Consider the following 26,789-nt stretch of genomic DNA (forward strand, 5'->3'; position numbering starts at 1 on the left):
TATTGCTTTACTTGCTATACATAAACGACTTACCACAAGTTAGTTAACCACTGTCGAAATGCTCATGTATGCTGACACCCGCCTTATTACTACCGGTGAAAATATTTCAGATATAGAAGAAAAAATGAATAGTGTACTAGCCAGAACTGCTGATTAGTTTGCGGCTAACAAACTTACCATTAATCCTAATAAAACTAAATTCATGGTATTCGATTCCCAAGATAGTACTACTCCACATAATGATATAATGCTACATATTAATAATTGCCCCCTTGATCGTACTGACTCGTTCTCGTACCTTGGTGTCCTTCTAGACAGCCGCTTAAAGTGGCAGCTTCAGCTACATGGTGTCTGCTCTAAATTAGCTTCAAGTTGCTATGCCCTCGGGCAAGCTTGGGAATACTTTGACGTGTCAATACTCCGCATTTTATTCTTTAGTGAACTGCCACCTTTTGTACTCTGTAGAATCCTAGGGTTCGACATATAACTTCTACCTTGAACGAGTACGACGGTTGCTAAAATGAGCTATACGTACGATAACTTTCTCGTGATACTATGAACTAAGTAAACCCCTGTTTTCTATGCTAAAAATCTTGCCTCTTGATTTCGTACGGGTATTACAATTAGCCACATGTATTAACAATGTTATAAGATGGAACAAGCCATTCCCTATTTCGTTACTCTGCACCCCACAGTGCCACACTCGGAACCAAACTTTTGGTAACTTAAATATCCTGCCAATAAAAAATGCCCATGGCAAACGACTGCTACAGTATGCTGGAGCGAAGGTATGGAATGGTATTCCGCATTACATAAAGAACTCACAGAACTTGCTGAGCATAATGAAAAAGTATTATTTCGAAGTTATTCTCTCTGCTTCTTAAACTGATCCTTATGTTCTCTTCTTGTTAAACCACGTACAACTATTATTTCATCTGGTTTTTCTTGTGTTTACTGCGAAGTGTTGCAATTTTTCTGTTCTTTGCTAACTTTTCGAAAAAAGTAATATTAATACCTATACAGTGCAGTCCACTTATAACGATATAAAATACGATCATTATAACCGATCATCGCTATATCTGGACTGTCGTAAAAAAAAAAGGCTGCCGAACATACCTTTGTAGCTCCGAAACCAAAATTGCCACTTACGATAAAGAATTGACGTTGTAGAATAAACCAGGCTGTGGAAAGCAAGATGTTTATTTATACATGTACCTCTAAACAGCGCGTCAAGCGTTAGGTGCACTGAAATAGTCCGAAATCTTCACTTGCTTTCGCGGAAGTTTCAGGTTCACAACCACATCGCGTCGAGTGGCTGCGCGAACAGTGGCGGCTATAATTTAGCATGCATGAAATCAGTGAGTGACTCTATCGGTGACAGTGCACTTTGCGTAAACATTGGGGTCAGCTTCTAAGGCAGGCCACTGTCAACCTCGTTGCCTCCGTCGCACAACGCCGCCATCTGTTGCGACCACAGTCGCCTCGTCGGAGATTCTTCGCAGAACGATGCAGCGCGCCCTGCACTCGAAAACTTCTCCATCGAAGCACCACCTATTTTATCACCAGTAGCGACATGCTCCCAAAGTTTGGCAATGTCAGCGGCTGCCACCGTGTTGTTTTCACACATCGGGCTTTCGTCCTAGCGCACAAAGCCTGACGTTTCCGTTCATCGGCATGGTCACTTGTTCTAGCCTTCATGATCGTGGCGCTCGCGGTTTTCAGAATCGTCACCTATTTTATCACCAGTAGCGACATGCTCCTAGAGTTCGGCAATGTCAGCGGCTGCCACCGTGTTGTTTTCACACATGGAGGTGTTGCCCTAGCACACGAAGCCCGCCGTTTCCGTTCATCGGCATGGTCACTTGTTCTAGCCTTCATGATCGTGGTGCTTGTGGTTTTCAGAATCGTCTATGTCATCGACTGCGCGAGTCTTGCAAAATTTGCAGCTCTGTCCCAAGTGACATAGCTTTGCGCTTTGTCGGCACACCGACCGCTGCTTCCGTGGGTCATTTCTCCGCTCCCTGAGGAAGAGAGAGATTGTAGAAAGGGAGCGCAGGCGCAATTTGCTTCTCATTTTTTTTTCTCTCTCTCTAGCGAGGGACGTGTCCGCGTCGCAGGTGAGCTATGCGGACGCGAAGCAGCTGGCACCATCTTGTGGCATGCCGTGCCAACTTGCTATGCTCTGAATCAGCGCACTGGCGGGACGCGCTGCGCGGTAGTAGCCCAGCAGATACGAACTTGCGTAGGCAAACTTTTTGCCCTGTCTCGGTTAAGGGGAACTTAGCAAAGCAAATTTCATGATCATTCTGCATGGAAAACGCTGCCGAAAAAGCAGAATTTTGATCGTTATATCCGATATGCAGTGAATAGCATATTTTTATATAAGGTTTTTTTTTGCTCATAGCCCTAATGCGTAAATTGATACTCTGAAGTAAGCTCATCGTTATAACCGATATATCCTTATGTGGTGGTATCGTTATAAGTGGACTTCACTATACAATAAGTTTTCATTTTGCAAATCGATGTACAGGGAAACCTCGTTAAACCGTAGTTGGCCGGAGCTTGGAAAAAGTACTAAACGGCAGTACTGCTTAACCGAAATAGCATGACATCGCCCGCTTACCTGTCAAAAACGGAACTCTGAGAGAGTGCGATGAAAGGGAAAAAAATCATGCAGTATTTATTTACTTCGCGCAACAAACATATTATTTTCGTTTGATGTCGCAGCGGCCTAGCAGCGACGACAGCGGCCTCAAACTTGCTGAAGCTTTGAGCCAATTTTTCAGCCAGCTCCCTCTTCTTGGCAAAAACACTCGCACGGCAGATTCCTCATTGGCATTGCATATTCTCTGTGCACAGGCGCAGTAGCATTGCAGAAGTTGCAGGGTACCTTTTCATTGCGGGGTGCTGTTCTCGTCACGACGATTGCATTCATGAGGCTGACGTAAAACGCAGCTTCTGCCACTGTCTGGCCTGAATCGCCCATGCTGTCGCTTTCCGTGTCATCCTTATCATTGTCGTAAGGCGACATTTCTGCAACAACAGAGGCAACGATGGTGAAAAGTCGGGCCTCGTAGCCGACATCTCTTCGCGGTCACAGCAGCGCTGCCGAGCAACTTCTTCGCATTCCAACTGCTACACACCGTAGTCAACACATGACGCAAGCTCCCGCTTGCATGATGCCACAACACTCTTTGGCACGGCGCCGAAATTATGTTGATGTGGCTTCACGTGCAAACGTACAGGGAGCTTGGAGGCTGTTGTGCCGATGTCTGAGGCTTGTTGTTCTGCCGGGCTGCCCGATGGAGACGACGCACTGTCGTATTTGCGCGACGAAAAGTGGAAACACTACGTGTTAACCGATACGTACGCAATAAGCTGGTATGGTTTATGCGGTTACAAAACACATTATGTTCAATGGCTGCTAAGTCGGGGATTTTACTTTACTACTTTTAAAACGAAACTACTGTTTAAGCGGGTACGGTTTAACGAGGTCTCACTTTATTATGAAATAGGCTCCGTACTAGCCACTGGCTATGGGACCATACAGACTGTGCGTATCTTGTACAATGAAATGTTTGTGGGTGCAATAAATAAGTAAATAATGAAAGAAAGAAAAGGAATAACAACAATAAAGAAGAAAATAAACTTATGAGAATAAAAAATTTTGATGCATTGTTATACACATAGTTCAAGGCTTACAAAATGCACACACGAGAAGATCTTTCGCAAGTCTCAAATGTTCCTGCTCTTACACTAATATTTATGTCCATAGCATAACCGAACTGCATAGGTGAGCGCACTCCAGAAAACTGTACGGTTGTGTGCCTGTCTCTTACGCTAATATTTACGTCCATAGCATAATCGAACTGCGTAGGTGAGCGCACTCAAGAAAACTGTGTGGTTGTGTGCCCATCAAAAAAGCAATACGTTTGACTAACTTCCGCTAATCTCCATGTTATCACCAACCAGAGGCAATTAGCTTTTGCGAGTCTCCAAAAAAAAAATGAAAAAAGAACGAAAGAAAGAAAACGCTTGCACGGCGGTATTGTTCGTATGTGCACTCCTGTGAGCAATAAACGAGCGAGTGACAGGCGGTTGCCTTTTGAGCGATTAGTAACGAGATAGCCATCAGTTTTGCGAGTGCAAGAAGCCAAGACCGCCCGCGGAACAAAATCAGCTTTCACATGTTCCACGGCACAATTGGGCAGAAGAGATTGTGCACATTAGAAGAAACCTTCTTCTAATTCTAGTAATTCTTTGGTATGCCTATATTATCAGCGCAACCAGTTCTGCTTTTAATGGACCTGGCTATAACAGACTAAGAAATATTGGGGCAAATTTTGCCTAGATGGTGTAAATAGTACAATGTATTTGACTGCTGTGATGCATGCAGGCGGCAGTGTACTGCATGCGACTATTTCCGGCCCTGCGGAATGTGAAAAAATGCATGTTTTCTTAAAAAACAAATGCACTAGCAGCAAGCTTCCCGCAATGCCGTACTGTGCAATGCCTCGCCAGCAGAGTGTTTTCATGTTAACCACGCAAGTGGACCGCCGCCGCTCACTGCTGTCAGCTCCAAACGCTGAGAGCTCTGCTACACCTTCAAAAACAACTGTTGACAATCGCATAATGCACCGTTTTGAGAACGCTTGATTTGTCATCGCGTCAATTTGCACAAAAAAATAAGCTGCTATTCGTGGCCTCCAGATTGCAAGGCCTCGCTTGATGCAGTCGAACCGTTTCACATGCAGTGCAGCTGCGGCCAGACAAGGGCTCCGAGTTGAACTTGCCTTTCACCACGGCTCTTGTTCATGCTACAGATTTGACAGTGATCGTTGCTGGTTGCGAAAGATAAAATTTAGACTGGTTTATACTACCAGCCACTGTTTTGCGTGCAGGACAAGCTGTAGCTGATGTTTGCCATTGGCGGTGGTAACATGTTCGAGCCTGGCGGCCGGTGTGGCAGCACTGGCCGGCCAGCTCCCCACCATTGTGCCAGCATTTAATCTTGCTGTTGCGCAGGTTTATATATGCTCTAGTATAGGGAAACGGCCATTTGTCAGCGTCCAGTCTTGGGAAATCGGTGGAAAGGGAGACACCGTGCTGCGTGGTTGTACAATTACCGCGTAAACCTGCTGATCTATGGTTACTTCAATTTCGATGTTCTTATTGTTTTTGCGATCGCTTACGGGTTGCACAGTGGTATGTGCGGAAGTTTCACAATTTCTCAATATACCACAACCCTAATTTTGGATAATGGACTTTGGATACAACAGACCTTTTTCGCTGGATTATCACGGTTCGTTATAACGAATGTCGACTGTATCTGTTATTTCATTGGCACGTATTAGTGTATTTTCAATGTAGTGTCTCGCACCTGATCTTGCCTTGTTTGTTACTGAAACATATACTAGTTGGATACCTTCCAAGACTTTGTACATACATCTGGCTGGTAAGGAAATAGCTTATGAGGCATCTTTGTTGCAATGGTGACCATACATTATTGCACCATTTTTTATGGAAGTGGTGAGTGCTCACTTAAGCAATACTTGCCCTACAGGCTTTCTTTTGAGGAGTTTGCATCTAACGAAGCAATCCACTGCACCGAAATCTACGAATACTCCCAGTCCCTGGCCAATGCAGGATACATGCTGCCACACCTGCAGGCAAGTACCTTTCCCCTCTACCTCTTCACTTGATTTCTAGGCATCTGATGCTGAAAATTTAAAACTTAACACTGCATCTTGCCCAATCTGACATTAGATTATTAACTTGTTATCTAGAAGTGTGTGAATACTCACTGCGAAAGCTTAGTGGCTATGGTTGCGCCGCTGAACTCGAGGTTGCAGGTTCGATCCCGGTCACGGTGGCAGCATCTTGTTGAAGATGAAATGCAAGAATGCTTGTGTACTTAAATTTAGGCACGTGTTAAAGAACCCTGGGTCGTCAAAGCTAATCCGCCGTCCCCACCGTGATTATAAGGTCCCCACTACAACGGGCCTCATAATTATGTTGTGATTTTTGCATACAGAACCCCAGAATTCATATACAAGCGTGTGAATATTCTAAACTCGAATCGAATGCTAGTAAATGCCTGTATACAGTGGTGCTATGGGGTGTGCTGGATTCTTCTGCATGTTTTTAGTAAAAATGGCCAAGGATAAGCTCAGACTGTCAATGATATATTTAAATTTTTTTTGTACACATAGTGCTGCTAAGCTTCATTTTTGCAATGAATGGCTGAGGTATTTGTACAAATACATAAATGGTTGAAATATTGCATCCTGCATTAGAAAAATCTTGCTATTTTTGATCAAAATTCAGGATAAATCGTTGGGAGGGAAGTGGTTAATGATGTTAATGACTGGAAGCTTACCGTTATCATTGAAAAGGAAGGTATACAATCAGTGCATTTTACCAGTGCAGACATATGGGGCAGAGACTTGGAGACTGACAAAAAAGCTTGAGGACAAGTAAAGGACCGCGGAAAGAGCGATGGAACGAAGAATGCTAGGCATAACTTTTAGAGACAGAACGAGAGCGGTTTGGATCGGAGAGCAAACGGGTATAGACGATATTCTAATTGACATTAAGAGAAAAAAATGCCGCTGGACAGGTCATGTAATACGCAGATTAGATAACCGTTGGACCATTAGGGTTACAGAATGGGTACCAAAAGAAGGGAAGCACAGTAGAGGACGGCAGAAGACTAGGTGGTGCGACGAAATTAGGAAATTTGCTGGTGCTAGTACGAATCGTTTGGCGATTCCAACTAGCAGGGGTAATTGGAGATTGGAGGGAGAGGCTTTCGTCCTGCAGTGGTTTCGTCCTGCATGAAATAGGCTGATTATTACTATTATTATTATTATTATTAATATTATTACTAATTGGCTGAATTTCGAAGTCTCTGGTACAAATAATAAAAAAAAGTTGTTTCGAGGAGCTTCTCCTTTTAAGAAGAGTTGTTAGATCGTGACTTAAAGCATACCACTATCTTCACTGGCCTCTTGCAAAATAACACAGAGTGTGTGCGGCCACACTTGTAGAGTGCAGATGCCGTTCATGGCTGATCTGACTGCTACTCACGCCCCGCCGTGGTTGCTCAGTGGCTATGGTGTTGGCTTGGGTGTTGTGCTGAGCACGAGGTCGCGGGATCGAATCCCGGCCACGGCAGCCACATTCTGATGGGGGCGAAATGCGAAAACACCCATGTACTTAGATTTAGGTGCACGTTAAAGAATCCAAGGTGGTCGAAATTTCCGTAGTCCTCCACTATGGCGTGCCTCATAATCAGAAAGTGGTTTTGGCACGTAAAACCCCATAATTTAATTTTAGCTGCTACTCATGGCACACACAAGCGATTCACATGCCTTATTTCATCCTGGTAACAGGATGTTCTTGGCAAGTTGTAGTCCAGTTGACCTAGAGTGATTATAGAAGTTGTGCTTGTGCCTGTTTGCCAAGTTGTAGCTGGCTGTAATGTTAGTTGTGGCGCAATAGAGTTTTATTTTCTGGAGTGCTCACGATATACCTGTTCAGTCAAGCCCAGTGCTGGTCTCATTCCATTTTCGTATTTTGCAGTGCACAGATGTGTTGAATTAAAATTTATTTTAATTATGCATGCTCCTTTTTCTCTAACCATAAATGGCACGTGTTATTCAAGGTTTAACAATACATGACGTGTCTTAGCAAATGTGTTGTTGCAGATCTACAAGTTTCTTCATGCCACACGGCTTGCTGAGTTCGGCTTCGCACAAGAGGTGGGTTCTTTCCTGCCAACCTTTTGAATACATGTCTAAATGCATGAAGGGTAATTAAGTCCTTCCTTGGTAATATTAGGCTGCATTTTTTTTAGAGGAGTGTTTGGTCATTTGCGTTCAGGGCAACTGCCTCATAGATGTCATGGGTTAAGGCAGGGCTTGACATTTTTTTAAATGTTGTTTTGAATACTTGTGTTGCACTGAAAGCACAACAATGTGCTGAGTGAGGCTGCTGCAATCAGTTTTTCACAGCTTGCAGGGTTGTGAGCAAAGGGTATTTTGGGTATTTTAACCCTATCCTCAATTGTGCAGACAGACGAGTTAAATGCTGTTTTTGCATCTAGGGGAAAAAGTTTTCCATGTCGTCGTGGTGCTGTTACTTCCCACGGGTTGTTCTTGATACACGTGCTTGAGTCATGTGTGTAACTAAAAAAGATTAGCATCCTCTTCCCAGTCAACTAATTCCTCGTCTGCTACTGTGTATTTTGTAGAGTATGAGACACAGTGAAGATAAGGACATGGTTCGTGGTGTATGTCTCAAGGTTCATACCTGTGGAAGATTATTTTTTTAAAATAACTGAGCCACATTTTTCTGTGCATAACTTGGGCTGTTTTGCTTCTGCTCAACACATGTGCCTCATGAGGGGAACATATACCGTACTTTGCGGTCTATAAGTCGCACTTTTGTATGAGTCGCACCCCCCTCAAAATGGCAGTTTCTTTTTATGTATATAAGTTGCACCGGTGTATACGATGCACCTGTTCATTTGGTAAGCGATTTTTAAAAAATTACGGTGACATTTCACTTCGTGAATGCAGGTCACACGCAAGCGTATTGGTGGAATTCCTTTAAAATTGTGATAGCAATAATATGGACTTTCCAGGCACATTTCTGCCGTCGTGGTCATTGCGATGTTCCATATAAAGTCCAAGGGCGATAACATCGTCTCCGCGTGCCGTTTGCCGTATGTGCCAATGAAAGTGTGCGACGGTGAGCCAAATCACGCACTGGGAAGGAAAGTGGGAAGGCAGCATGTGCGAGAAGAGAAGTGGATTTTACTCTGGGAGCAACTGCGTAGTTTGCGCAGCAGTGCGCTCCGTACTTGAAAATGATCTGCAGATGTGATGACTTCGGATTCAGTCGACTTGCGGTCGGCCTGCAGCCGCTTGCGTTGCTGCTCCGTCCTTCTCGCACAGCGCTCGGCAACTCAATCACGAGACGAACCCAGTACTACCTCCATAGTGCTCACACAATCCGTAGCAACTGCCAGAGGAGGTCAACCCAGCGCGCTTTGTGTGGCCATAGCATCCATTTTAATTTTGACAACAGTTTTTTCAGAAAAAAATATTTATATATGTATAAGTTCTACAAGACGCACTGACGAAAAATTAAGAACAACACCATGACTTATACACCAAAATATATGGTAAGCAAAACTTGAATAGTAAGAATTGATGCTTCCTGCAAGTTTTTTGTTTGGCATTGAAGTCCAGGATCATGGCCTTGAAGATACCAAAGGCACTGGTGCCTGTGTTGGTGTAATTTGCTCTTTTTTTTTCTACTCTGTCTTTTTAGTTATGGTGGGCTTCCATTGTTGACTGTCCAGTTAGTGCAGGGCAGTTTTTTTGTTTGCATAGTGTACAAAAAATCGCCTGGCATGCTTACCAGATGGAACTGTAGACAAGTGCAGCTGATATTCATGGTGGAGCGAGCGAGAGGCCGGCTACTTTTCTTTATTGGCGCGATTAATTTTACATTGAGGCCTTGGTACAGTGTTGCCTCTTGTGTTCATGCAAATGGTCACTCGGGTTCTCTTTGTGTGTCCTTTGTCAGGGAGTGATAGATTGCTGTAAATGCACATTGCAAGGAAAAGAAACAGGGCTGTCTAAATAAAGTTAAAAAAAAAAAGGTTAAAAGATGTTTTGGCTTCCACATCAAAGGCTTGTTCACAACAAGGCCTCGGTGTGAACAAGGCTTCCATTTGGAAATGGCGACACCTGTGTAAATGTTTTAACCACGCATTTTTGGTCCATGTTTCATTTTCTTTCCTTGTAATATGAACTTCCTTCCTAACTAAAGAGGCTGCTAAGTTGTCAATTTCACGGCTCTAAGCACATTGTATTGCTTGGAATTTGAGAGCAGGTGAACGAGCACCATCTCGGCGGGTGTTGTTGCAGGCACTACACTATTGTGAAGTCCTAGCAGAGGCAATGGTTCGGCAGTGCGAATCGGCGCAGCTGGCAGCCCAGACGTACGAGCTGGCAAGCCGCCTCAAGTACCATGACCCTCACTTCAGCCAAGGCCAAGGCGAGCTGGAGGAACTGGGCGAGCCCCCGTGGCTTGCCAACTTTGCCCACCTGGTCACCCAGCTGCACCAGCAACTACGTGGCAACAGCAACATGTCTCAGGTACAAGATCAAGAGTAGTAGCCAGCAGCCATCAAAAAATGTATGGTGATGTAGTCACCAACTAATAAAATGGACTTGGCAGAGTCTGCCTGAAAGACAGGATAATTGGGAGTCCGAAATAACGGATAGTGTACAAGCAGGAAGTGCCAACCATTTTCATGCATTTTCTCATGCACTGTCCGCAGTAATGTCACTTGACCTTGAAGGCATATGAGAAAAAAAAAATGATGTGCCAGAAAATATTTGTCTTGATTCCGCAAACTTCCAGAAAAGTTTGTTAATGCGTTGCTGCATGCACATATGCTTGCATGTGACCGAGTCAATCTGTAGTTTGACGATTGTCATGCTGTCATTGCAGTTAAATAAAAGCACAATCCATGCACACACCAAAACTCAGTACCCTAGCAACTTGCTACAGAGGTTGGCCATGCTCCTCACGTCATCATTCTCATTGGTGCAGACATAAACACCACATTGAGTCTGTGCTATTTGAAGCTGCTTGATGTTTCTGAGGGACAAACATTTGTTACGGCAGACAGTGACGTTGTTTGAGACCTCGTTGCTGTTCAAACATGTAAAGGAAAAGGCGCTGGTCATGCAGGACATCTGCAACCAGCATGCAAAGTCAGCCTTGAAAACTTAAGTTTGGCTTGTCCTGTGGCTAGCAGTTTGTGCCAGGGTTTGGGCAAGGTTGGTATATACTGAATCAGTTAGTGCTTCATTGCGTCTGGTTTCTAGGAGGTGCCGGCAATGTATAAAAACAAAAACATTGGCTTTCTGCTCGTCTCAGGGGGTGAGTTAGCACATGGTCACGCAGGTGGAATGTGAAATATAGAATGGCGAGCTGCAAGGCATTTCAAAAGTTGGTCATCCCTATACGGGCATCCCTATACTTTATATCTATGAGACGAGTGGCAATGCTGCAAAGCTGTCAGAATAATTGAGTGTCTCCAAACTGATTGGTGTCTAAATTGCTGGTCGGCGACTCAAGTACTTGCCCAATGATGAAAGCACTCCTCAGTTAAATTCTGTCACTAGTGCTGAACCACTCGTTGCAAAAACATCCTTGTATTGTATTATAAGAGGAAATAAAATGCTACTTGTCCAGTTCTATTTCATTTTTAGCGAAACGAACTCATTGAGATTGCCCTTCACAACGACGCGGACAGTCCAAAGGTTTCGTTTTCGCTCGACTCCAAGTTGCCCACGCTTTCATGTTTCATTAGTTCTGTTATTGTCTAGTGCTGTGCTGGTTTTGCTGGCTTGCGAAACTCGCACAAACTGCAAGTAGCAGAGAATTCAACTTCCATGTGATGTCGCGGGATGCCTGAATGGTCTACGCCACTTGACCAAAAAGCAACTGCAGTGGCGAATCCACCGCTCTGTCTTGGCTCGGTAGCAGCGTTTCGGGTGTCATTTTACTCGCTGACGGCAGCAAAGGATGGTGATGGTGCATGCAACGTCACCATTCCCCTATTTGGGTGGCGGGAGATTTGAATTTTGAAAAAGGTATTCGGACCCTTCAGATGCAATTTTCTCTTAAACTAAGCCTTTTCTTGGCACGAAACAAGCATTGCGAGGTTTCTGGAATGGTATTTAAACACTCCACATTGACTTAGTATTTTTCTTTAGTGTCCCTTTAATGTTTAAAGACGACTGATAATTGGGACAGCTGCCAGCTCTACATTCGATTATCCAGACTCAGTCTGTGGCTGTAGCGTACGCCAACTCTGCCACCATTATCTTCTCTCGCAACCTCGACGAGACATCAGGTATGGCCTCCAAGATTAGACGCTAGATGGTAATCCCTGTGGCCTTGCCTTGGTTGCAGCACTGCACCCCAGAGATTTAACTGCAAATGCCGATTTTGGAGGCTTTGTCTGAATTGTGAGGTCACATCAACATCGCGATCATCAAATCCATTCCGGCACCACCGCGCATGGCCTGTACTTGTTTGTTGAATTTGCCTTCCGGACAGCGTTCTGCCATTTTGTGCTTGTTTGTTTGTTTAGTATGCATACCAGATAGCGCTCTGCTGGGTCCAAGAAGTTTTTCTCATGAAGTTATCGATAGTCCACGTCAAATGGTACCACTGGTGCCCTTGCAATCCAGCTTTTAATGAGTCTTGAGTCACAGGCCAAATGAACCCGGCTCCGTGGTGTAAATCGGAAGCGTTTTTTGCTGATATCTGTGTGCCATGAATACACTATGCTTATCGGGAATATTAGATGTAATGAAGGTATTTGTGTCACACGCAACATCGTTATAATGAGGTTTGACTTATATGGCCAGATGTGCACAGGATCACGTACAAATTCATCTTCAAAAGGTGTGGGCTTTTAGCTGTTGAAAAACAGGTTGATTTCAATATAATAACATGAATGTGGGATATCTTTCAGGTTGGAATCCATTATGGCCAGGAGAGTGGCTATGAAGGTCACGAAGCACATCCCGTGTCTCAGGTTCCTAGCACTGAGAACTTGCATGGTCAACAAGGCTTCAGCAGTGAGTACTAACAGCTGCAGCATTTTTGATAGCAACTGTGTGAAGGGGAAAAAAAAAGGAGGACTGGCTTTTCCAATATTAACATTTCTATGATCATCTGGTTCAGTGGTGCGACATTCATTGTTGGCATAGCTTTGAAGCTTTGTGCACCTATATTCACTGGGCACGCAGAAAAAAAAAAGCATCCCTCTTTGTGAAATCAACAAAAGAAAAAAAAAAATGCACGAGTTTCAAGCTAGCTTGTCATTGTGCGTGATGATAAAAACTTTAATGACATAACTTTGCATCAAGAACATGCATTGCATGCGGCATAATTATTGCATTGACATTTCATTTTTACCTGAATATGCATGACCACTGTGCAAGAGATTTTATGACATGATTGTTCGTTACTTTATCATATGAGCATGTGAGCATCAAACCACGAATACAGAAATCTATAGGCAATTACAGTCGCCAACACAATTCTCGGACGCCTTATCTTTTTGAACTGCTAGATTATTTTGACTTCCCATGACACTGCCACACGCTTCATCATGGCTCTCGCATGCAGCCTGGCAAAAGAGTTTATGAGCAAGTGATATCTGACAACGAAAAGCTCTGGCTAGCTGTTCGCTGTGGTCAAGGCCGTGGCTGGTTTCTTCCCTACGTCAGAGTCTAGAAAGAATGTAGTGCTAAATGCATCTCGCCTCACGTCCTCTCACAAGTGGTGACCCAGATGTGATTAAAACATGTGACATTCTCATCAATTTTGTGTTTTTTTTTACAATGCCAGCATAGTGGAAAATTCGTTTACCAAACCTGGCTGTATGTCGTGCTTTGTTGAAATAATATGTGCTGCATTTACCTGATTCTAACGCACCCTGAAATCTAATGTGCACCCAATATATGTGGGTTTAAGCTTTTGAGGGTCAATTGTTTTTACCAAATGTGAATGCCCAGGGTCTTCCTCTTCTTTCTTTCTTTCTTTTTGCAGATGGGGTTGCATAAATACTTATAATAGGAATAAAAAAGTAGATGCAGTGGAATAAATATACTGTATACCAAATCGGCACTTGAGACGTAGTCCACATCAAAGGAATCACCGCTCGACTCACTTGCAGAAAAGCAACCGGCACGCACTTCATAGCGTAATCAAATTGTGTGTGCTCGCACACACAAGAAAACTCTATTGTTATGCACCTGTCAGAAAAGCCAAACGAGTCAGAAATTTGGCAGTAATCCTTTGTCCCATCGCCAACGAGAGTCTCAAGAAAAGAAATGCAGGCATGGCAGCATCGTTCATATACAGTGTGCAGATAGCACACAGTATATGCACTGCAGATAGTCTAGGCTGTGTTTTGCGAAGTCAATTTATGGCTTTCTGCCCACAAGCGAGCTTCAGCTTTTTAATGTCAACCCTTTCATTATGCTAGAAATGTGCTAATTTTCGGAGCTTTTTTGTTTTAATGTTTTACTTCAAGACGTCATAGTGGCAACATATACCATGGTACATAAAATTATAGCCTGATCACTCATATTTTGAATGTATACAAAGCAGTAATAATTGCTCAGACAGCTCTTCAGAATTCTAATGCGAAACTTGGAAGTAGCACTTCAAGAAATGTTAATAAAAGTAATAATTTGCTATTTTTAGTATAACTACTGAGAGTAAAAGCAAATCTGAAATATACAAAATATGCACCTGGCTCCTAGTTCCCAACTTTCGTAGGTCAGATCAGGCAAACAGTTATTGTGAAGATTTGTTGCCGTCAGTACTAGCCATAGTGATACTCATGCTGTGCGGGAAAGCAGTACCTTTAAAAAATGTGAAAACAGGTAAGTTCCTGTTGTACAGGGAACATTTGTTTTTACTTATTGCAGCAGGCACCTGTTTTACAGCATTCTTTAGGCTCGCGAAACAATGCTTGCTAGGTCAGAGAGCATGCAGACGCCTCCTCATACTTGATTATGGTGTTCGATCAGTATTTCTGTTCAAACGAGGTGGTTCAGTGTGCGTTCAACTGGCAATGGAACATCCGAGTGCTTTGTTCAGTTCCTGTACAGTGCTGTACAGTAATGGGGAGTGTTGCACAATACAGTCGCCGACCGTTTATTCGGACCTCACTGGGACTGCGGAAATGTCCGAATAAACAGGTGTCTGAAAAAGCAGATTAAGAAAAAAAAAAAGAAATCTTTTATTTCCATGCACTTATCGGGCTCGGCAGTAGGCTTGAAGAAACCGTGAATGCGCCGTTGCACGCTGTTCCGTTTATGTGCAATCAGATAAGCCTGAATCTCGGAGAGGGTCGTACGGTCACTATAGGCGGCTGAAAGCACTGTCACTGCTTGTACATGCTCCGCATGCGACGGCAGCGTAGCGCATGGTGCGTCATCTTCCGATTCAGAGTCATCGTCCGGCGGTGCAGCAGAAACCTGACGAATGATCTTGCCATCGTCGAGTTCTGCGCTTGTCAATACAGCAGTGTCAGCACCTATGAACATTTTACGCATCAGTAGGGAGCATATCGGAAGGCGACAAATCTTAGGCCTCCCGGCACCCGTTTGCCAGCATTCCCCAGCACAGTCTGTGTGGGCACTGTCGGCACCATTAGACCCTTGACGCGATGTTTACGTATGCCGCGTTGGATCACCGAAACCTCGACACAGCACACAAAGCAAACATCACCGTGCCGACACCAGTCGCACAAACGAAAAACGTGGCCTGCTCGCAGCGTCTTGCGCGAAGAAACAATTCAGGTGCTGAATTGTCTTGACATAGCTTACTAAGCTGAAAACAGAACTGCTGTAGAGCCACTCTATCGAACCAGGCAGCAACGATGATAATGAGCGGGGATTTTCGGTAGCACCACTTCATGGGGCAGCAAGGAGGCTCCGTACAAAACAAAAATGGCGTTCAGCAAGTCGAACCATGCACCGGTCAGAGTCGGTGCATGGTGCTCTCGATCAAGTTGGCTCAAGAAGTGTCCGAAAAATCAGACGAGAGGTTGCAAGGTGTCCGAACTTTTGGCAGTTGTTATACATTATGGTCTATGGGGAGAATGGCGGTGCCGCGAAGCTGACCGAATAATCGGGCATGTCCGAATTTTTGGAGTCCGGAAAATCAGTCTGCGACTGTATTGTAGAATAATGAATAAAAGCACTTGTACAAAATGTAAGAGATTAGACTGCTAATCAGAGTTTGGTTGAAGGCTGGCCTGAAATAAACTGCGTGCTCTTGCGTGAGTGAAAACCTCACACGACAAGGATTGCACGTAATAATTTTTACATACACTGTTGAAATACACATGGATAAAAGACAGTGAGCAAAACGAGAACAAGCTGAAAGCAGGAGTCAACGTTTCGACACGTGGACTTGTCTTCTTCAAGGCGTCTTGAAGAAAAGTCCACTTGTTGAAACACTGGCTCCTGCTTTCACCTTGTTCTCATTTTGCTCATTGTCTTGAATTTCCATCTCCCGCCTTCCCCGTGTTTTCTCATGGATAAAAGAAACTCGTGGTGAGGAAAACGAAGTTGCACTTGATATTAGTCACACAATTATCGAAATAACGCATACTCATGAGCATGTACCATTGTTTGAGAGATCATTAAAACAGCCTTCACGTCAGATTAAAAAATGAGAAAACCTGAGAGAAGCTTCTGTCTCTTCAGTCTAGCTTTCATTTAAAAATTGTTTCCGACTCTAACAAAACGCAAATTTTGCGCCGCATTAGCACTGGAGGATAGTTTCGGCAATACATACCTCCAGTTGAAGTTTTACATTTCCAGACTCCCTAATCTGCCAAATATTGTCAACAGACACTGCATGGCGTTGTTGGTAGAGTTCCAGTGGAAATGTTTAACATTGTGTAGGACAGCTGTCGATCAAATTGATCGATTTTTATGGGTCTGATAATTTATTTTTATTTTATTTACAATACTGCCAGTCTCAGTGAGACCAAAGCAGGCGGGCATTGTATTAGACAGTTTCACAAAGGACACAAACAGCTCGTGCTGGATGGTACAGTAAAAACAAAAAGGAAGAAAAGCTACTAAGTATTGCAAAAAATCACCAGTGACGATGTGAAATACAATACTTTTCTTTAGTATAACACCACTCAGTAAGAAATATAGTATTACTGAAATTTATATCAAAATAGCGAATAAATGAACCATGTAAAGTTACAGAAGTTATACAGAGAACAGTGCAGAAGCGACCACAGTTTGGGGCTTGAGATGCTGAAATTTTATGCACAGGAAACAAGTATTACAGTGAAGATATGCAGGCGTGTTAAGTAGCGCATTCCGTATTTGATGTCTCTGGTATAGGCTTGTGCGAATAGTGCTTTTTTGGTTCGAAGTGAATTCGAAGCGAATAGTAATTCTTCTCGAATAATTTCCAAGCGAATACTTCGAATAGTAGCAAGTAAAGAAAAAAAAAGATGGCAGAGGACTAAGGTCTGGGATTTATTCAAGGAAACTAAACAACTTGATTACTTACAAAAATCTACAAATTTTTGTGCAAGAACACTAGCTGTTCCACATGGTGGGGTTTGAGGTGCTCCCTTCTGCAGCTTACAACGGCTCCTGCAGTCGAAAAAAGCCTTTCACTTCTTGTCTGGGTGGCTGGTATCGAAAGATTCCTACGGGCAACTGCAACCAGGGTTGGGTAAAGGTGGCTGCTCTTGCTTTTCCACCACACAAGGGGGTTTTCAGACCGGGAAAGAAGGGGGGGGCCTTCAAGTACCCAGCAACCTCATCCGAGATCCGAGATGGCCTTTTGCGTGCGTCCCACTTCCCTTGGTAGTCTTTGTGCAAATCCGGGTGTCTCTTTAAATGCGTTGCTAGGGTTGTTGTCGTACTTGTCATGGTCTTCAGGACGGCCTTGCATTTAAGACATCGAGCTTCGGCATAGAAAGTATTGCATAGAAAGTATTGCTCGCCAGTTTTTCTGCAAGAAGCATAACGAGGGACTTTCGCATAGAAAAAAATGGCCAAAATAATTCATTGTTTCGAAAATCACATTTTCAGTTTCTAGAACTCTTTTTCTATCTGGTTCCGAAATATCACCGTAAACCACGTAGCAGTGCTCTAAAAAATTTGTCTGATCAGCCAAGGTGGCGAATAATTTCGCGGAAATCAAGAAAGAATAGCGTTTTTCAAGTCACAGTATCTCCGCAACGACGCAACCGAGTGCCTCCATCTTGGTCTTGTCGGAAAGCACATTTCTCCAGGTCCGTTCAATCGGCCTGGACCACTGTGAACCAGTTCACGGCGGTTCACACGAATTTCAGAAATTGTGCAGCTCGATTTCTTTGGTGCAGGCACAGCGCGACACTCGAAATGAATGCCAAGGTGCAGACACGGTACAGGCATTACGTTATGGCTAACTAACATGCACGGAATGTGCATGTTTGAGAGGTCCCGAAATGCAGGTATGATCGGCTACTGGGCCATAAATGCACACCACATTTGCATAGAATCATCAGACGTGCTTAAGAGCGGTTTTAACGGCGCTCCTGCCCGTGTGCTGCGTCATCTGTTACGCTGCTGTTTCGCGCATGTACGCCTGCACAAAGTCAGAACCGACAGTGGAGTGGGTGTAGCAAAATCATGAACCAGCCCTGCGCCTTTTGAAACGAATGGTGTGGTTCAGCGGTCGCCATTGGTACACCGCTGAAACAATTGGAGGGTGCAGCACCTTGTGAACTGGTTCAGGTGGTGCAGGCGAATTGAACATACCTTCCGTCTTCAGGCTTGCTGCTTCAGTTATCTCTTCCCATGGCAGGTCTGGACGTTCTCTCTCTGTCTCTCTCTCCTTGCAGCCTGAACAGGCGTCAAGGTAGCAAATAATTTTTTTCTGCACTGCCGCACCGCTCATCTCCACAAGAGGACGCTGTGAGCCAACCTTGGAGTCGGTTTTCAACAAGTTCGCACATGCACAGGTGCATTTTTCCATGGGCTGATGAAGGATTAAATACAATATACAAATAACCATGCCTAGATACAAAATATTTACATTTATTTACAGCGAACGCTTTAGGTGAGCGTCCAGAGTTTGACAAGGTGGTCTCCTCTTGGGAGGGACTCGAGGCCTACGACTGCGCGTAGCCATGAGTCATCTTCTCGCACGATGGTTGTTGGAACTGGTACATTGTATAATACCGCCATCGTTCTAGCAAGCGTTACGAGTTGCTAATTGTTCAAGGCAGAATCAATCAGCATGCCCCTTACGCGTGACATTGAGAGCCCTGGTTCGGTGACTTCGCTTTCGGGAAACAGGGCCAATTGGATAACCTAAGACCATTCTCGGTCCACAGATAAGCCGTGTGTGACGTGTCCAAGAAACTCGAGGTCTTTGGGGTGGACAGCGACAACACACTCCTGCGGTGAGAGCTGGAAGCCCAGCGTGGGTAAGATTTGTTGTGCCTTTTCCAGGTCTGGTAGTCCCAGTCCCTCTGGAATACTGAAAAGGCCGTCATCCCCCAACACGTATGTTGGGAAAGTCTGCTTCCACATTTTCAAATGTAGGAAGGTGATGATGAAGTAGTTGATCATCGAATCGAGCAACTGCGTGTAGTAGCTACCAGAGGGAACACCTATCTTCTTGAGCCACATTCTACCTTCCGGCATGATCACCGGGGTTCGAATGAAGTGCTTGATAGTGTATTCAAAAGCGTACTCAGACTCAGAGTCTGGGAATCGCAAATACCTTCTGAGCATCTCGAAGACCTCGTGAATCATCCACGACTGTGATGGTGCGTCGAAGCTCTTCATGTCAAGTCCAATCCCAATGCAGCGTTCCTCACCAGTGTAGATACACTCGTTGAGTAGTTGAGGCAGCATGTGATAGAAGTGGAGTCCCACGACTATCAGGTGATCGTGACTTTGATAGTACCTGATCAGGGGTGACGCTGGAAGTCCCTCCAACAGTATGTTGTGGAAGGCTTTACCCCAGACGTGCCTTATTTTTGGCGAGTCAATGGTCGCAAGTTGGGTTCTAGTCCAAGCCAAGTCTGGCGTGTACATGAATCTCATTGATGATAGGTTGAGATCTTTGTCTTCAATCCAAGCATATGGTGAACCAACCGCTCTGCGAATGGCTAGTTCATGATTCCCTGGTTCCCCATTCTTTCCATAGTATTTCCAACCCGCTGATGAAGTCGGAATGAATGGTACCTGGCAAAGTTCTGACTATCCTAACGAGTAGATGGGAACTTGGGGCCTGAATTCTTTTGTGTGGCAAAGTGCTACATCTATGTCTGTGTCGATAGGTCGGGTCATAATGGGTTTATCATGCATCCATAGATTATGGTAGTGCCTTCAAGGGTACAGAATGGTAGAGTCCATTCACCGAACACTTCGAGTGGATCTTTACCTAAAATCACGGACAAGGCGTATCGGACGTAAGGATCGGTGATCTGTGCCTCCTTTTCAATGTAGTGGGGCGGTCCCGTTCCTCTTTCCTGACGACTGGCATTGTCGCCATAAATGCTAGTTTTGGCGGACGTCGCTCAATAGCTGATGGACGCACTGGAGCTCTGCTTTTGCAGAACCAAAACAAAGCTCACACAAAAGATTACCATGCGGACACTTTAATCGCACTGTCCTGTGTGTTCATGGCTCCTGTCTTCGTCATGTTGCGCTGCCCCTTCAAGATATTTATGACACAACATACAAGGGAAGCGATTGCAAAATGCCCATCTTCAGGGGAAATGATGACTGACTACTGTGGCTGCAAAATTAATTTTGCAGCTATGTGAAGAAGATTCAAGGCTGTTTCATCAGAACTGGTGTTGGGAGCTTCACAGAGGAAGCACACAACGCCCCACATTTTAGCACAAAGTCTACAGTGGAGGTAGCCCAATTTCTGCTGAGAAGAGGGGTGTACTATGTTCTGACTAGGAAACTCAGTGATCCTATCGAGGCATTATTCGGAAAACTTCAGTTTATGTGCGGAGGTAACAACGTGCTGGACGAAAGAGCCATTGCGGCAGCTCTGGATCACATTGTAAAGAAAAAAAGCACTGCCACTGAAAGAAGTCATCATACAAGGTAAAGATACCAAAGAAGCAGTACCTCTGCTTCTCAAGATCTAGTTCAAGAACTGATAGCTCTGCGAGCACATCCTCCAGCTCCGCCTCCATCTCTTGCTTATGCAGGCTTAGTGTATGTAGGTGGTGATATTGCCAAGCTTATCAGTTATCTTGGGTGTGGCGCTTGCGTCATGCTTGTGACGACAAACAAGACAGGCAGTCCTCTGTACAAACTTCTGCGTGTACAAGAGCAAGGCGAATTTCACTATCCTGGAAACGATTTCGTCGTTTTTTGAAAAGGCACTCAAAGAATTCCCGTGATCGAAGATTCTCGAAGCCTTGATGCTAATTGTTGAGCCGCATCTGGAAGATTCACCCCTCCTGTGCTGGCCGGAAGGTGTTGAGAGAAGTCGCACCAAATGCTTAGCACAACTGATCTCTTAAAAGTTTCACTGAATTCTTCTTCTCAACTATATAAAGAAATTAACAGACCGAAATGACAAGCCCTCTGGTTTCATCCACAAACAAATGCGAAAGCATTTCAGGTTGTAAACAACATGCCTCGGAACTGTGAGTCGCATGAGGATGTTGTACAGTTTATTACAAGCAGTGCCTATTACTGCTTTCAGTTCATTTAAGTATGTGCAACGTTGTCAGAGTTTCAAAAGGAAAAGCATCTGCCTCATTAGTGTATTTCGTGCATTGAGAACAGATTGAGCAGATACATTTGAATGCTTTTGAGTGGCAAATGCTTTTATTCTTATGATATATCTTCAAGTACCGCCAGAGACTGCGCTGGCCTTTAAGATGAAAATAAATGTTTTCTAACCTTGGTTTCTTACTGAAGTATCTTGCTTTACTGTTACACCTGGCAGTCATAAATGATCATCCATGCACGCTAATGCTATGTGCTATCACCTTTACATGCCAACTTCAATGTTTTCAGTTCCGTCTACTAGTTTCCAGCTTTGCATGCTTATAGCGGGGGCTGTACAAGATACGGATGGCAAGTTCTTGTTCAATGCTGGGAGCAGCTGTTCAGAAACCTGTGCAAGGTATTCGAACCAGTGCCCGTTGTGACCGACCATGCTTGAGCGAACATTTCTTCGGTTCCCCTCGAGTGGAGAGGGTTGGCTCGCAGCACCTCCAGAGAGTTGCAGCACTACCGTATAGTGCAGAATATAGGTAGAGTTTTTTTCCAAAAAATATTACTAAAAGGTCACCCCTAGACCTATGTAGCGTGCCGAACAGAAGCATGGCCACGGTCGAGCGTAGAGTTGCAGTTGCATTCGAGGATGACCGTGCCTGGATTAGCCAGAGCCACGCAGTCAGATGGATGGCGTTTGCAGTTTGCTTTCCTTTTTAAACCTTATGTGCGTGTTCCACTGTGTCAAGAGATAATCAAATGCAGAGCTCATATTCCGAAGAAATGGGGATCATGTGCAGTAATGGGATGAGGTGCAGGAATAAATGAACTGTGTGGCATAATTAGGGGTCAAATAAAAACTGGTAAACCTTTGTTTTCTTCCTTTCTCAAGGCGATATATTGAATGCTAACAAAATTTCCCCGATGCCCTAATAACGGCAGCAATTTGACATTTAGGGAGCATGTGGGTCACATTCTTACATGCAGCAATTTTTTTTTTTTTGTAGGTTAATTGTGTGTTTTGAAAATATTTATGGAATAGCCGTTTTCTTCCCTATTTTTATGCGTCGTACGCCTGAGATGTAGTTGGTTTTCCAGATCCCCTGGGTGAACAAAGCAAAACACATTGTTTATATTTGCTTGGATTAGGAAGCATGTTATCGGTTGTCTATGTCTTCGAGCTCGCGCAGGTTTCCATTGTCACATGCCTCCAATCTGAATGACAGTTCAACTGAGAGCAGGGGCGTTCTCTTTCATGACCGGCCTTCATCTGTTGCATATGAGGCCGTTCTCTTTCGCGTGGGCTGCTTGTAGAGATACTCCGGAAAATACGGCAAAAGATTATGGGTACCGCATCAGACCGAAGCGCAGGCTTTCCACGCTGTGTAGATACTTACTGGCCTTCGATGATATGCACATAATGCCTCAATATGTACTTTGCATCAAAGTGCAGCTCACAAATGGAGTTGGTAACTTCTAAAGGGCCGATCGGTGCGGTGAAGATTGAGCTCCCGCACGCGTCGCCTTTCTTCATCTTTAGGGACTCCGAAGAGCGAGAGCTTGGCCTGACCTTTCTATCTACTGTATATGGTTTGCAACCCACTGTGCAACAGTAGTTCTTTTGCCAAGGTGTGCTCATCCTCTCATTCTTCGAACACTTTACCAAGTCGCCGAGTTACAAGACAAACCATAGACATATGCGAGGGCCGTCTGTGCGCGTAAACATCGTGCAGACGGCATCGTTTCACGGAAGCGAGGAACCTCAATTCATGGCAAAGCAGTAATTTTATTGTATTCTTTTTTTTCGCACATACTAGAAACAAAACTCGACGAAACAAACACAAGCACGACGGTGTGTTCAGTAGACGGCGGCGTGTCGAGCAGACGACAGCTTGGCGTCGCCGTAATCACCGTCGGTAGGCGTGGCTCCGCCGGGCTGCCAAGGCACCGGATTGGCCGGAACGTCAGAAGAAGGAGGAGCTTTAAGAAGAAGGCGACTGCAGCGCCGTCATTAATTTCAAAGTTTTTTGCTTCACTCTCGCCGCTTGCCGTGGCCTCCGTTGGGCCCACTCCCCCATTCTAGTGCACTCTAACGCGGCCTACGCAGTTGGACCAACTCCATCTTCCCTTTTTGTGTAGTGATCGTTCCTGGCATTGCTAATTTCCTGACAACCCGCAAAATGAGTATGAGTACTCGGCGTCAGTTCATCGCAGCGTTTAAAAAGAAGGTCATTGAATATGCTGAAATGCATGGGAACATGTCTGCCCAGTGGCAATTTGGTGTCTCAGAAAAAAGCGTCCGGTACTGGCGAACGCAGAAAGTCGAGCTGTCTGCCTGCAACGTGCGGAAGACATCCTTTCGTGGGTGCCGCGCGGTGCACCTGGAGCTTGAAGACAAGATGGCAGATTTCGTCTGCGAACATCTTTGCTCAAAGCTATCGAGATCGCCCGAGAATCCGGACTGCCCAAGGAACAACTCAAGGGCTCCATTTACTCGATTCGTCACTTCATTCGACGCAAGGTATTCGCACTTCGACGGCGCACATCAATCTGCCAGAAGCATAAGAGGACAAGGTGGTCAAATTCCAGCACTATGTTATCCGTCTCCGGCAGCAGCATGGCTACATGTTGGGACAAATCGGCAATGCGGATGAAATGCCGGTGTGGTTCGACATACCGTTGCCCAACACAGTGTGCGAACACGGCGAAAAAGAAGTCAAGCTTCTTTCTACGGGGAATGAGCATTCGTGCTTCACAGTGATGCTTGCGTGTACTGCAGATGGCAGAAAGCTGCCCCCATACATAATCTTCAAGAGGAAGACGCTGCCGAAAGAGGCTTTCCTGCGGGATGTTGTCGTTCGCGTGAATGAAAAGGGTTATATGGACAAGGCCTTCATGCTCAGTTGGATCAAGACCGTCTGGAATCGGCGACCCGGCGCACTCCTGCGGTGTCCGAGCATGCTCGTCTTGGATGCCTTTTGCGGGCACTTGACTGCAGGTGTGAAGCAGGCACTCTGCGACGGGAGGCCGAAGTTCGCTGTTATTCCGGGAGGCATGACGTCAACACTTCAGCCACTGGATGTCGTGCTCAACAAGCCCTTTAAAGATCGTGTCCGTGAACAGTATAATCAGTAGATGGCCGGCAACAACCCGATAACCCCAACCGGCTGGCTGCGCAGGCCGCCTCTCGCCACTGTGGCCACATGGGTGTTGCAGGCTTGGCGCTCGCTGCCCGGCGATATGGTGGTGCGGGCATTCAAGAAGTGTTGCATTAGCAACTCCTTGGACGGCACCGAGGATGACATGTTGTGGGACGCAGCGAGTGAGAAGCAGTCGTCTTCGCACGAGAGTTCGACAGCTCGAACGAATGAGCAGGTGACGAGTCTGGCGGCACCACTAAATAAAACGAAGTTTTGTGCCTTATAATTTTTATGTTGACTTCTTTGCTTCAATGTAAGGGGGTAGACCTATATTCCGCCTCGACCTATATTCCGCATTATACGGTAGGTAGCAGTGGCCCCTCCTTCACAGGCCACAAGAGAGCATGCGCATCCAGACCGGCTGTGCTTCTCCGTACAGAAACAAGCACACAAAAAGCAAATAATTGAAGGTTGTGTCAGAGTCTGCGATTGGCCGTGGCCACCACGTGACTCCAGTTCAGTTCGCTATTGGTTGGGCAGCCATGTTGTCTGCTCAGCTCTTTGCACCTGCGAATCTGGACAGTCACCACTTGCCGTAATCTTGATGTGTCAAAACAGGTGCTACGCGGACATTGCAGCAGCTTGGCTGATCTCTCTGTTTGTGGATGCCTCAGAACCGCAGTTAGGCATTTCAAACATTGGTGACGCGGACTTCACGACCAAGATTTGCGCGCAGAATTCTCGGACACACAGCTAAACCTTTCTGCACTCGGTGTTTCGGAATTCGCGACCAAGCACATCATGCACGCAGTCCTCAGATCCGCGCCTAAGGATTTCACGCATAGGCACGAAATCCGCAGGGGCTGGTATATTAACCCTTTTAGTGTCAATGACGTAAATATACAGTGCCGCGAACAAGTCCAAAATGGTCGATGCCGTATATTTACGCTGCCATCTGTACGTTTAAAAAGTGCGCCAATTTCCTAACTTTTTCTTTTTTGGCATGTGCTGCTACTATGTGAGAATACACAGAATTTTTTCTCGCATCTCTCTCTCGGTTTTTGTTGCATGGTTTGCTTTTGCTCCGGTGCTTCTATATACTACCGCTCACGCATTGGTGCGCGAGCGGGCGGATGACGGTTGGTTTAGGTTTAGGTTTTGTTCCACGGGCGGTTTGGGCTTCTTGCATTCGCAACGCTGATGGCTATCTCATTACTAATCCCTCAAAAGGCGACCGCCTGTCACTTTCGTTTATTGCTCACAGGGGTGCACATACAAATGATGCCGCCATGCATGCGTTTCCTTTCTTTCTTTTTTTGAGACTTGTGAGAACTAATTGCCCCTGTTTGGCGATAAGATGAAGATTAGCGGAAGTTGGTCACACGTTTTCCTTTCTTGACGGGCGCACAACTACACAGTTTTCTTGAATGCGCTCACCTATGCAGTTTCATTACGCTATGGACATAAATATTAGTGTAAGAGCAGGAACATTTGAGACTTGTGAAATATTTTCATGTGCACATTTTCTAAGCCTTGAACCCGCCGTGGTTGCTCAGTGGCTATGGTGTTAGGCTGCTGAGCACGAGGTCGCGGGATCGAATCCCGGCCACGGCGGCCGCATTTCGATGGGGGCGAAATGGGAAAAACCCCCGTGTACCTAGATTTAGGTGCACGTTAAAGAACCCCAGGTGGTCGAAATTTCCGGAGTCTCCCACTACGGCGTGCCTCATAATCAGAAAGTGGTTTTGGCACGTAAAACCCCATAATTTAATTTTTTTTTTTTGAACTGCGTGTATAACAATGCATCAAATTGTTAATTCTTATAAGTTTATTTTTTTATTGTTGTTAGTCATGAATAAACAGTATATATATATATATATATATATTTCGGTAATTGTTTTTAGAAATAGGTCCCTCTGACGAATTTAAATCTGCAATAAAAAAAATTGACCCTGGGCAGTCGCATATGGGAAAAAAGAATCCTGAAACGGTTAAAATGAAATGAAATCCTGAAATGACCCTTATAAGGTTAAATAATGCATACACCTGCCAGGACCAAAGGATGAGTCTGAATTGCCCAATTTTCTGAAATAATGAGGGCCAAATTAACAAGGTTTTACTCTATTATTAAAAAGCTCTGGTAGTTAAAATGTCAAATTAGCAAGAACAACTTGAAATGACTCATTCTGGACATGTGCTCACTTTAACCAATGGCCTGGCTTAGCGGGCCTGCAGCTGGCAAGCTAACATGAAGATTCCATAGTATTACTCTGATTGCATAGTTGCATATTAACGAAGGTGCAAAGCATAT

General features: G+C 44.9%; 1 protein-coding gene across 4 annotated transcripts in view; it reads left to right on the forward strand.

Moving 5' to 3' along the window:
• LOC126516508 (uncharacterized) overlaps window positions 1-26,789 on the forward strand; it is a 222,000-nt gene that overhangs the window by 120,890 nt on the left and 74,321 nt on the right. For all 4 annotated transcript variants that reach the window (XM_055063962.2, XM_055063965.2, XM_055063963.2 and 1 more), the window contains exons 25-28: window positions 5,564-5,669; window positions 7,710-7,763; window positions 9,942-10,172; window positions 12,572-12,677. In XM_055063962.2, coding sequence (XP_054919937.1) covers window positions 5,564-5,669; window positions 7,710-7,763; window positions 9,942-10,172; window positions 12,572-12,677 — 497 coding nt within the window. The remainder of the gene's footprint in view (window positions 1-5,563; window positions 5,670-7,709; window positions 7,764-9,941; window positions 10,173-12,571; window positions 12,678-26,789) is intronic.

Source organism: Dermacentor andersoni, chromosome 1 (genome assembly GCF_023375885.2).
Source record: "Dermacentor andersoni chromosome 1, qqDerAnde1_hic_scaffold, whole genome shotgun sequence".
In the NCBI taxonomy this organism is placed as follows: domain Eukaryota; kingdom Metazoa; phylum Arthropoda; class Arachnida; order Ixodida; family Ixodidae; genus Dermacentor; species Dermacentor andersoni.